Source organism: Podarcis bocagei, assembly GCF_964188305.1.
Source record: "Podarcis bocagei genome assembly, chromosome: 1".
Taxonomy (NCBI): Eukaryota; Metazoa; Chordata; class Lepidosauria; order Squamata; family Lacertidae; genus Podarcis; species Podarcis bocagei.
In genome coordinates, this window is record NC_138125.1 from 121355093 (window position 1) to 121368601 (window position 13509).

General features: G+C 41.3%; 1 protein-coding gene across 1 annotated transcript in view; it reads right to left on the minus strand.

The window, feature by feature from the left end:
- Positions 1 to 13509, minus strand: part of HAT1 (histone acetyltransferase 1) — a 28892-nt gene that overhangs the window by 13976 nt on the left and 1407 nt on the right. Inside the window, exons 2-4 of the mRNA XM_081181682.1 lie at positions 7815 to 7886; positions 6636 to 6711; positions 5382 to 5502 (exon numbers count right to left, since the gene is read on the minus strand). Coding sequence (XP_081037808.1) covers positions 5382 to 5502; positions 6636 to 6711; positions 7815 to 7886 — 269 coding nt within the window. The remainder of the gene's footprint in view (positions 1 to 5381; positions 5503 to 6635; positions 6712 to 7814; positions 7887 to 13509) is intronic.

A 13509-nucleotide genomic window follows, 5' to 3' on the forward strand; every position in this document is an offset into this window, starting at 1 on the left:
CAGAGCAGTGCACGGAAATGTCGTTTACCTTCCCGCCGGAGCGGTACCTATTTATCAACTTGCACTTTGACGTGCTTTCGAACTGCTAGGTTGGCAGGAGCAGGGGCCAAGGAACGGGAGCTCACCCCGTTGTGGGGATTCAAACCACCGACCTTCTGATCGGCAAGTTCTAGGCTCTGGTTTAACCCACAGCGCCACCTGTGTCCCTTGTATGTATCTAATGTAAAGAAACACCTTTTGGGTAGACTTTACCTATTCTGAAGTCCTGCTAATGACTTCTTATTGTGTGCTACTCCCTACTGCATGGGTGGGGTACCTGTGGCATTCAGGATGTTATTTTATTTATTGGTTCAATTGATATCCCACCCTTCCTCAGTTTGTTTGATCCCAGACAGGTTGCCACCTAGCAGTAATGCTGCTCATATCAACCCAGTCAGCTTGACCAACTGTAGGTGACGATGGAGTTACAGTTCAGCAAAATCTTGACAGCCACAGGTTTCCCTATTCCCGATCTACTGAAAGGCAGTTTGTTCCATGCAGGGGTATAAAATCTTCTGCAACAGTTAGAAGCAAGAATACGCAAAGAGAAAGTTGGCCGGGAGATGGATATCCGAGTATTCAAGAGAAAAGAGGGTTCCCGTTCTTCCTGGCACATTCTAGTATGTTATTCTCCCACAAAACATCTCAGCCTTCCTTTTAGACAATAAGCAGTGGTGAAGAAGTGCCAATTATGATAAAGGTTCAAGTTTACCTAGAAGTTACAGCCTCTGATTTACAAGGCCTTCCTTCAAATGACCACAGAAGTGGAGCATAAGCACTCTGCATAACCTCACAGCTATATATATAAAGGTAAAGGGACCCCTGACCATTAGGTTCAGTTGTGGCCGACTCTGGGGTTGCGGCACTCGTCTTGCTTTATTGGCCGAGGGAGCCGGCGTACAGCTTCCGGGTCATGTGGCCAGCATGACTAAGCTGCTTCTGGCAAACCAGGGCAGCGCACGGAAACATCGTTTACCTTCCTGCCGGAGCGGTACCTATTTATCTACTTGCACTTTGACATACTTTTGAACTGCTAGGTTGGCAGGAGCAGGGACTGAGCAACGGGAGCTCACTCCGTCGCAGGGATCTGAACTGCCAACCTTCTGATCAGCAAGTCCTAGGCTCTGTGGTTTAACCCACAGTGCCACCCGCGCGCATATATATATATTTATATTTATATTTATATTTATATTTATATTTATATTTATATTTATATTTATATTTATATTTATATTTATATTTATATTTATATTTATATTTATATTCCCAAGTTGAGCTGTATCCAAAGCAGAGGTTCTAAAGAGTCACCTGAGGCAGCCTTTACTCAAATTTGGCCCTGCTTCTTGGAAAGGCATTTGGAGGAGGGGGGAGTGTGAATATACAGCAAGAAAGAGGGGGCCAAGAAGACTAAAATAGAGTGAGGGGGGAAAACATATAGGTAAGGGGAGAAAGAGAATAGTAGGAAAAAGTGTATACAAAAAAGGCTGCATTAAAAACAACAAAAATGTGTTAAAGAACAATTAAAGATGGTAAAGTGGTGGTGGTGGGAGAAAGATGATAGTCCACACCACATTTCTTTACATTTGGCCTTTCCCTCTAATATGTATAAGTTTCAGATTTCTAAGATTGTGGACTGGCTAGATTTAAAAACAAGAAATGCAGCACTAAATACACACGCAGCTATACGGCCTGCCTGCTCCTATTGGAAAGGAAGAACAGTGGTCAAGATTAGGGTTATTCTGCAATGCATACGGCCTTGGTAAACAACTGTGTGGCGTTATAACGTCTATCTAAGAAAATCTTAAATCGGAGATGTGCTGTATTACTGAACCTGCTGATATTAACACATTTAGGCCGTAACCACGAGTGTGGAACATGGGATCTTCCAGATGTTATAGGGACTCCCAATTCCCACCACTCCAGATCTCTGGACCGCATCTGGAGGATCACAGGTTCTCCATCACTGCTAAGACACTAATTTGGTAGGAAGTCCTATTGAACTCAATGGGATTTATGCTTGGAATAGGCATCGCTAAGAAAAACAACTAGTTTGGGTAGACCCCGGAAAAGAAGCTGTAAGGGAAAAAAGCGTAAGCCTCAAAAATATCTAGGGCTGACATTTTTTATGCAGTAAACTACTTTACCAATCTCTTGCTGAACTGTTCTTTGATTTTGAAACAGGATGGAAGTCTGACGAGGGAAGTGTAAACCTGGTGAATACGCTTGTTTGTGTTTATTAATGTGGTGTGCAAGGCAGCTAGCTCCTAACACCTGCCCCTTAATGTGGCTTTGCTGCCCCTTCCCCCACTACACGTCCTCAATACTTGTGCCTTAATATCCCACAATTGTGTTTAATTCAGTGAGGCCAAATGCAGAAGATGGGGAGGGATAATCTGTATCAGATACATCATAGAATGTAAGAACGCCCCTTTCCCCACGACATTCCACTTGACATGTGCAAGTATTTATTCTGCCGAACAAGAAGCCTTACATTCAGGGAGACACTTGAGATGATTTAGGGATCTAAAACTTACTTTAGAATTAGGACATTTAGCGTAACTAGAATGGTAAATGCGGGACATGGCTGCACCGAAGGAATTTCACCAAATAATTTAAACACAAATAAAAATACACCAAATTTTACAGATGCACTCAGACAACTTCTATGTCTATGCCCCATGAAAACAGCCAACTTCTTGATTTATTTGGTAAGCCTGAGAAAAATAAAGAACAGATCGGAGATTAATTTTGTTTATGGAAGCGTTGCACAGAGGCTGTCCCGGATCGATATGATTTTTGGAAGAGTACAAAATCCACATAGAATGCCAGCTTTTAACCTGCTTGTGAAAATCATCAGAGTTCGCAAAGAAAGGAATTTATGATAACAACAAGAAGAGAAAGGAAGTAATAAAGGACTATCCAGGTCAAACTGGACAGAACTGTCTAATTAATGCAGTAAGATAAGTAATGCTGTTTTGGACTTGAGCTGAGCTTGATGTATGGGTACCCCCAACAAAATTTAAAATTTGGCTGTATAATTTGGAATCAATGTGATAATGTGATGTGATTGGCCTGTTAATTAAAAATATTAAGAAAAGAAAAGAAAACAGCCAACTTCTTGATGGAGAACAGGGTGGTAGATGTTACTTTGTGCAGTTTTGTGAAGAACTACACAATGCTTCAGATGTATATACTGAAGAGGTGCCTTTGCAAAGCAATTCCAGAAAGTATACATTAGGGATAAATGAATTAGTTGCTTTCTAATGTGTCAGTTTCACATTTTTTTTACCTGTTAATGGTCACATTAATTAGTAATTTTTCCCAAAAAATAAATAAATTTCAAAATGCATGTTAATGCTCAGTTTGAATTTGCTAGTTTTCACGCTTCTCCAAATATTGCCATGAAGTTCTCATCAGTTTAAATGTATTTAAACTGATGGGAATTTCACTGCAACATTTGGAGAAGCGTGAAATCTAGAAATTCAAACTGAGCGTTAGTCCACGATGTGTTGAGCAGGTCACCTTATGTAGGAATTCACACCAGTGATGTTATTTGAACACCCCTGCTATACATTTAGTTAAGACCAGGTTTGAGTAACCAGTCACAGAAGTGCTAGTCCAGAAATCCAATCTCTGAAAAATAGTTTTAATAAAAACACAATGGAGGATCAAAAAGTCTGGGTTAAAAGTCAAGCTGAAAGCTAGTTGAGAGATGGTGTAGTGCAAGCGTTGCCAAACATTTTTGAGCCTGTGGGCACACTTACAAACCAGAGAAGTTGCTGTGAGCACCACACTGCAATCCAGGCTATTGGTTACAACAGAATGCTTGCTTCAAACCGTATTTCAGTGGGAAGAGGAGAGAGGGAGGTGACTTGGTGGGTAGTAAGAAAGGCCTCTTTGGGAATGTGAGTGTAATGTTGATGACTGGTGATTGTGCAGCATCAGACTGAGTTGTGAATGAGGAAGTCTCTTGCCTCTGAGCCTTGCCTCTGCTGAGAACTTACTAGGCCTTTTGTGTGCTGCTTTCCATCAGACCCAGACCCTCCCTCCAGCCTGCAATATGAGGGATAACGATACCGACTTAACTTACAGAGTTGTTACAACCATTTCACTCATAAATAATGAGATTCTGTATGAAGGGGACGTAATGATACTGGTGCCGCAGATAATTAGTCACAACAACTTCTGTGATTTTCAGGGAGTACATTTCTCTGTGATTTTGAGGAGGTACATTTCTCCGAAACAGCTATCTGCTTTAGCTAGAATCAATGGGTGACCAACTCCTTTGTGACAATTTATGAATTGCGGCCTCTGGTGAGCTTGCCTTTAAAATATAAAAGTGAAAGCTCTGCAGCATATATGCAAATTAAGACTCCTTCAGTTTTAATTGAGTAAACAAATGCTTCTGTACTGCATGAGGCTTATGTTTTTTAACAGTTGTTGCTCCTAATCAATGCACCACTCACACTGATAAATTTCCGTACAGATCACATCTGAAGGAGAAACAAACCTGTTTTTATGCAGTTCTATTGTTTTCCCTCAGTGTGTACCAAACTGGATTTTCAATGCTACTCTTAAAAGCGGCAAAAATATACCCAAAGTGCAAATTTATTCCAAATGTTTTAAGACATGTTTTAAGGAACTGGTGTTCATTCCAAGTACTTTAAAGATGTTTAGTCACTTGGGTGCTGCTATATTGCTCTTCCTGAAATTTCTTTAGGCTTTACACCAGGCATAGGTAAACTCGGCCCTTCAGATGTTTTTTGGGACTACAACTCCCATCATCCCTAGCTAGCAAGACCAGTGGTCAGGGATGATGGGAGTTGTAGTCCCAAAACATCTGGAGGGCCGAGTTTGCCTATGCCTGCTTTACACAGAACACAGAAGTGACGTAGTGTTCCAGTCCACAACCTGGAGTGCTTATGAACACAAGGAGACAGACAGAGTGGATGAATTTGTATGATGAGCTTTAAACAATGCAGAAAAGGCTTTGGCCAAGAAGCAGATCTTAAAAGCAGTAATTTGAAGGAAGAGAAGTTTTCCTTTTGGATAAGAAAACTACCATTGATTCTGTGAGAAAGGATTGCCATTTAACAAAGTTGTATACTGCTTTGAGTGTTGTTGAAATGGAAAAATACAGTAGAATTATGTAAAAAAGGGGGGATCTGAATGATCAAAACCACCATCTGTATAATTCCCACTGATTTAAGTGATAAGTGCAATGGTGCAGGATTTTGGGAACAAGCGTGAGGTCGTAAAAAGCTTGAGGAGAGTAAAATGAAGGGTTCAGCTACAATGGCAAACTTATTTATCTAAGGTGACATCTGAACGTTTGACTTTACCTCCACACAGTCAAAGTTCTCATTAACTTTGGATGTATAATCAATGCGAAACAGTGTTGACAAGTTACCAGCAATGTAGTACAAAAGAATCTTCAGTCCCTTGTAACCAAAGGCAACCTCACTGCAGGAGAAAGAAAAATTAGGTTATAGCTGAATGCAACTCCACCAAGAAAATTAACTTCTCCTATACAGATAGATGTCATTACTGTTAAAAATTATGAAGGATTTAAGCAGAGGCTTGACAACCATATGTCAGGAGTGCTCTGATGGTGTTTCCTGCTTGGCAGGGGGTTGGACTTGATGGCCCTTGTGGTCTCTTCCAACTCTATGATTCTATGATTCTATTCTATGATTCTATGATTTACCACACTTTTAAAAACAGAGGCTTCAGTGTTGCCTTTAAAAATTCCTTCAAGTCACCCAAACATAACATTACGGTCTATTCATTTCTCTAACTGTGTCTCATGAAACAAATTAGCCCAATTTACAAGTTTGTCAGTGATAGGTACAGCAGGTATTTCACCTTACACATGCATGGCTACATTTACAGCGGACGCTCAGGTTGCGAATGTGATCCATATGGGAAGCACGTTCGCAACCTGCAGCGCCGCACCTGAGCACGCATGGGTCGTGATTCGGCGCTTCTGCACAAAGCGTGATTTAGCGCTTCTGCACATGCGCAAGTGCCAAAACCAGGAAGTAACCTGTTCCAGTACTTCCGGATTCGACGTGGTGCACAACCCGAAATTGAGCAACCCGAAGCATCTGTAACCCGAGATATGACTAAATATACTTTGTAGCATAGGCAGAGTTTGTGTTATTTTTGTCAGGGTCAGCTAGGGTTGGGTGATATATTGATATATCGTCCAAAACTGGTTTGAAGTCCTTATTGTGTTATCAGTTTCATAATTTTTGACCTTGCAATATATCGTGAATCATTATGTTTTTGTGTATGTGCTATGCAGAAATCATTACGTGGCAAAAAACCATGAAGCCAGCCAATGCCTCTACATAGTTCCATCCTTATTTCAGACATCGTGATATATCAGTAGATCATGATGTTTAGCGGGTGATATATCATGATGTTGAAAACCATATATCGCCCAGCCCTAGTGGGTAAGGCTTGCAACCTTGCAACTACAGAAAATTATAGGGCTATGCAAAAACGCTCACTAGAATAGCTGCACTAGTACAAATATGTAATATCAATTTCAACTTCTTAACTTATTTCTGACACTTTCTTGCATCACTTACTCATCCCCAAAAACTTGGTGGCTGAACTCTGGATGAAATGTTGTATTGTCATCTTCCAAATCCTCCTGAAAACGGACTGATGAGAAAAAAGCACTGATTATAAGCTTTGCCAACATGTTTTACTTAATTCACAGAAGTCCAGATCAGTTAATACTTCCTTGCCTTTTTCTGCTTCAAAGGCCTGCCGGAGTCAGGCTTTCTTCACTTATAATATCCCATAGTTTTACTTTCTAAACCTTAAATATAAATATTACCCCATACCCCATTATAAAAACTATCTTATGTTAATTTAGCTGGTGGACGGAAGTGCGGATTCTTTTCTTCAGAACTTTTTTTTTGGGGGGGAGCTGTTTCTCCAGAATTCCCTAGAGAAGGTGAATGCATGCTTCCTTAAAACTTCTTGATTTGTCATTAAATTTTAGGGCTGCTTCACAGAACGTGTCCAAAGGTGGCCTAGTAATATTTTTTAAAATAAGTAAGAATATAAAAGTGAATATTCTCTACACCCTCAGTTTAAGCCTGTCAGTGAAAGTCAAAACACAGACAAAAATCAATTCAATGCATAGCTAACAACAGCCTTAACAAGTGGTACTCTTTGTCAATTCCTAGACTCGTGTTAGCAAATTGCCACACAATAGTTGTTGTTTCCCCCCCCCCCAATGTAAACAATTTGACTGTAACCTGCAGGTTGCAATTTGGTGACAATTATGTTGTTGGTTTATGCTGTCCTCCACTCTGCAAGCAGCACACACTTAACATTTAACAGATGAGGAGCGGGAAAAGTACTGGCCCCAAGACCAGCTAATTCAAAGTTGAACAGATATTTAAAGCTGGGTCTAACACACTATTTGATGAACCACACCTGCCTCTCCCTTTCATGAGCTCAGTGCTGATAGAGGCCATGATAATTTCAATCAGAAAACTTTCAGACATATTCAGTACATGGCTAGTTGTGAGGACAGAAAGTGTGTGCTGTGAACTGCCATCAATGTTGTTTCTGTTCACTCCTTTCTGCAATAGGAATTAGGCAGTGATGCATCCATACACAGGAACAGAAAAAAGTGAACAAACTAAGTTCTCTGGTGCTCTGCTAACTCTAACACTCCAAAACGGAGGCTCAAAGCAACACTTAAAATATTGCCAAGCTTAAGTATCAAAGCTATAATTTCAAAACCTTACCTAGTTTTAGGTGAATTGCTTCATTTGTATTACACTTATACTCGGCCAATTTCTTTTCCATAGCAGAAAGCCCTAGGAAAACACATTTAAATAAGTTCTCACCACAGTTCAAACAATTTTCAAATAACGTTATCATTTTAGCTCATCCAACATAAAACTGTAGAGAAATAAACGGGAATTAGGTAGTGCTTTGAAGCATGAGTTGTTGTGTTAATACAAAACAAGGAAACCTGTAAGCCTGAGATGCTATATAAGAGGCCCACAAGATCCTGCTGTAGGTTCTCAGTACTTTTAGAATTCAGGCAAATAGTTACTTGCCTGATGCAAGTAAAAATTATTCCCAGGCGATCAAGCAAAGGTGCTTTACACATTGGCTCTCAATGTAAGCATGCATGGGGCATGTGGGCTAGTATCACAGAACTGTAGAGTTGAAAGGGAAGAGGGCCATTTGGCTCATCCTCTGCAATCCAGGAATCTCACTGTCCAAAGTGGAGCTCGACCCATGACCCTGAGATTAAGAGTCTCATGCTCTATTGATTGAGCTAGGCTAATACTTTAAGCATACTGCCCTTTGCCAGAGGGTGATGCCACACTCGCCATGCCATGCAGAACCGTGGAATGCTGCTTATTTGCAAGACAAAAATGTGACCTCTTTCATCCTGTGCCTCAGACAGCAAGATCTCATTCACATCTCCTAGCCCTGCCAGGACAGCCATTAACACTCAAGATCTTGCATGGCTGAGATTTGTTTTGGTTCAGCCAAAGCAGTCACACATCTCCTGCACAACCCTGCAGTGTTATTTTTCTCCCACACGGGAAGAGGGCATTGTCAGTGGCAAATAAAAAGCTAATGCCAAATGGGGTTCCAAAATAAATAAATAAATCTAGCTGTCTGGTTTTTTTTTTCTTTTTTCAATGGTTTTGCTAAAATTATTTCATTAACGCCACAGAAAAAAATAAGAGGAATTATAAATATGGTTTAAGTCAGAACTTGGCTGAGGAACACATAATAAAAATGTTTGTTACACTTAGCACTACTACAGTGTTAAGTAAGGGGCCAATAATAATGGAACCACATACAGCCTCTAACAGTGCACTACAACAGGCAGAGAAATCATAAAGTGGTCCTCCAAGACCCTCAGGAATTGTCAAGTGGTCTCCGGGGAGGAAATGCTTTGTCATGGGTTAAAGGAGAGTGCGCCTACCATTTTTGGTCTACAAATGAGCCAGGTGGACTGTCAAGGCACCGGTAGATAAGATACCACTACATGAAATGAAGTTCCAGAAAGGGAATTATAAAATTAGCCATGATACCAATTCCAGGTAAAATATTTTTTTATTGTTGTTTATTATTGTCCATGACAACATTTGGTACATATAAAAATATGATCAGTAACCACACCGCAGAGCTCGGAAGTTGAAGTTCAGTCCACTGATCTGTTAACCTGTGTGCTGCTTAGGGTTACATTTTCAGTTCATGGTAAACACAGGGGTTGGCAAGGCTTACCATGCACGGACCGGATCACTCCCGTGGAGATCCTCCATGGGCCGGGCCGGCACAGCCAGAAATTGCATCTGCACATGTCCGCGGTGCTGTAAATCGCTTCTGCGCATGCCCAGACACCAAAAATCACACCTGCGCAGAAGCGATTTCCAGCGTCTGGGCATGCACAGAAGTGATTTCCGGAGTCGCAGAAGAGAGTCTCCGTGCTGTGCTAATTTAGCGCAGCGCAGGGGGGCTCACCAAGTGAGCAGCTCATTTCAGGGGCGGCTGGTTAAATGGCCTCCGTGGACCCCTGGTAAACACCATTTTGTTGTTTTTACACTTGCACTGACATGTTGCACATCCTTTCTTCTATCCACAAAAAAAACTTCTCTGTAGGATACAGAGATGCATCAACTGTAGTCACCACGTTTCAGTTCTCCATTTTCAAGTGTCCATCCCAAGTCTTCAAGACTTGGAGTGAGAGAAATCTGTATATGCTGTATCACCATGCTCTGACAGCAAACTCTTTTCAGTTATTTCAGTAATGTTCCACTAACTTCTTGTTGCTTGGTACTGTGGAGGAAGTTTAATATGCTTGGGAGTCAGCTTCTTATCTCCACTGAAAATTTTGAGCAATACTTATAATTCTGCTCAGCTGACCAGCAGGTTCACTGTTGCCACTGTTGTCATCACTCTCCAAGATTTCTTCTGCTCCAAGCAAAATTCATAAATGCAGCAGCTGTAATGGTGACTGGGAGTGGCCGCCGAGACTGTATAACACTGGTCCTGAAAGACGTACATTTGCTCTCAGTACGTTTCCAAGCACAATTCAAAGTATTGGTGCTGACCTTTAAAGCCCTAAATGGCCTTGGCCCTTGAACCAGGCAGAGGGCCTTCTTGGTAGTGGCACCCGCTCTGTGGAATGCCCTCCCATCAGATGTCAAGGAAATATCTGACTTTTAGAAGACATCTGAAGGCATTTTGAAGACCAGAATGAACCCTGATATCATTATGAATCTTCAGTGTAGGGTATACTAGAGGAAGACGCCAAGCATCTGTGAGTTTGCATACAGGCATTCTAGTAAGATCATAAAGTTTAAGGTAGTCATCTAGAGTTTTGGCAGTGGATAACTCTCTTAGCTGGAACAATAAAGTATGAAGTTGTATCAAAATCCTCTCTTCCATTTGCCACATATTACTATGTCCCCAAGTAGCAACCATGTTTTTTTAAGAAGGTTGATTTATCACTTATGTTACTGCCGAAGATGAGCATCTTCTAGCAATACCGTACATGCCATTCCTAAACATTATTTAGCTTGGAGCTTTCCAAACTGTGTGTGTTGACTGCAGTGTGTAGGTGTGTTGCATGAACACTCCCCATGCTCCTCCTGGAACTGGAAAGCAGTTAGTATAACTCTGGATGCTTCTTTTAACTAACTGATTTTTCCCTTGTGTTTGTAGTCAGAGTAGGAAGTATCATATCACACCACACATTTGTTTTCACCTGTCCATACCAATTAAACTTTTGAATTATATATCAATGCATTCTCTTCAAACTTGATTCTCTGGAATGTTGCCTCTTGCACCTTTGCAAGTCAATTATATGTCTCACACAATCATGTGTCAACTCTTTACAAAATCTGCAGATCTTTGCACTGCAGGCATCTCCTCAAAGAACTGACAGGATCAATTGCTATTTACATGCAGAGCAATGTAAAAAGAGGTTGACTGAGGCCTTGTAAGTATGACCAGTGAAGCCAAGGATAGAAAGTGAACAGGGATCTGGGATGCAGATCAAATGACCCAGACAAACACTAGAATAAATGAACAATGTTCTTAATATCTGCCTTTTCCCAACACCCTTCTCCTCCCTCCTAACAACCATTGCCTAGCATCTGTTACCATGACACCCTCTCTAATGTTCCATCTTCCTGACCACTGTGACCTGTGGACTATATACCACATGAGCCCCTTTCTCAAGTCCTCTTTCCCAAATTCCACCTCCTTGGGCAAAAAAAATTGCAGCCAACCTATGGCCTGTAGACCAGCACTTCTTTAACTTTCTGTGTCCTCCTACCTAGCATGCTCCCCAAGAACATAAAAGATAGGACACATGCTGTTCTTATAAGTTAGATGGTGGCAGTTGCTTGCTTTCCATTGAGGGCAACAGTCCCATCTCTCCCCAACTCATTTTACCAGAAATGGCATTCACACTCTCATTTAACTTAGGACACAGCAATTTATTACATTACACAAATTCAACATGAAGATAAAACACCCTCAACTTCTAAGCTTTGAATTTTAAGAATCTGTAAAGTGGTGGCATGTAAAAACTGTCATAATTATGAACACATGTTAAAAAATTAAACTTCACAATAAACCTTGTGAAGATGGTTAGGGGGGGAATAAACTTGATAAGTTTGATAAAATGGTACACAATAAACAAAAATATGAAAACTGTTTGACCATCTTGAAAGATGGCAGTCAAGCTAATAAGAATCTTTTTCTGGCAACCTAGATTTTAAAATTTAGCATATTACTGTTTCAGAAAAACACTCACATGCTCTTAACCCCCACCCTTCAAAAAAAAATGCCTGCATCCTGAATTTTAGGGAAGTGGTCTAGTTTACTGTGTGGAGACACCTTCAAATAATTAACACACTAAGGGCGTGTTAAGTGCTTTCAAAATCTGGATACACCAGCAGATCAAAAGTTAGTGCAATAGCAGCCCAACATTTCAACAAATGTACCGTGTCCAACATGTCAGAGCACCATTCCAACACAACTGCAATTACATATTGCAGTACACACATTTCTTCCCAACCTCCACCCTTTTAACGATGTGGTTTTGACACAAGCCTAATGAGCTAGAGAGAAGCCAGAACAGTATAGGAATCTAATATGCCATAGCCAGGCCTGGGGGACAAACTAAGTCCAGGACCTTCATGACTGCATGCATGCCCCAGGTTGGTTAGCTATGTTTTAGAGCAAGATTGGGAAATTCCTCATTCCCTCAGGATTAATCTGTTGGGAGGCTGCTGCTGGCAGTCCGCAAAGTCAAAGACAAACATAGGCAGTGTCAGAAACAAAAGTGTTCTGGATTAACTAATTCAGAAGAAATAGTGCCTTGCTTCAATTTTCATGATACCTCAGATTAGAATTCCCAGTCCTAATTTACACAGAAGTAAGCCGCAACGGGCTTAATGGGATTATTCATAAGTACAAGCAGAAATTTCTTTTAGTACATCAGATCAGTACAACTACTGTTCTGAAAAGCAAGTAAAAGGAATTCCTTTATAACTTTCAGTGTGTCATATACATACACACTAAGGAAAAACCAACCAATTTATTCTCAGGCAGCTAGGGTGGGGGACTTATTTTAGCTATGCAACCAGGAAAAGTGTTTAGTTTTTTAAAACAGCAACAACACTGCCCCCTCCAACTGTTCTGAAACTATAGATGGGGGGAAGACTTCAAAAATAAGGAGGAAATGAACAGGAAGGAAGGAACTCAGGTGGGATGGAAGAAAGGGGCAGCTTCAGAAAGTGATGGAGGGCACCGAAACTGAAGGTAGCCCACCTGCACTGCAATTTAGAGTATCTCACTGTAAAATATATACTTAATTTATAAATAGACAAAATCTTATACATGTCTATTCAAAAGCAAGTCCCATCAACTTCAATAGGACTCACTTTCAAGTAAACTAGGCAGCCAAACATGATACAGTGGTACCTCGGGATGCGAACGGGATCCGTTCCGGAGCCCCGTTCAAATCCAGAAGCAAACGTAACTAGCGATGGCACGTCTGCGCACGCACACGTCGCTTTTCACCGCTTCTGCGCATGATGTCATTTTGAGCGTCTGCACATGCGCGAGCAGTGAAACCTGGAAGTAACACACTCCGTTACTTCCGGGTTGCCACAGAGCGCAGCTCAAATGCGCTCAACATGAAGCATATTCAACCCGAGGTATGACTGTACATGTTTACTTAAAAATAAATCCTGCTGAGGGGAACTCAACCAACCGGTCCATCTGGGCAAGAATTGCAGCTTGCCAGATGGAACAATCTTCCCTCTCTTCCCCTATGTGCTATTTTGGTGGGGGTGTTCTCCAGATTCACCCCAAGGGGAGGGGCTGGGGGGAAAAGCTCCGTTGGGCAAGCAGAAGTCTTGTGTGGGGCTGCCACTGGGCTTCACCTAATTCACAGGT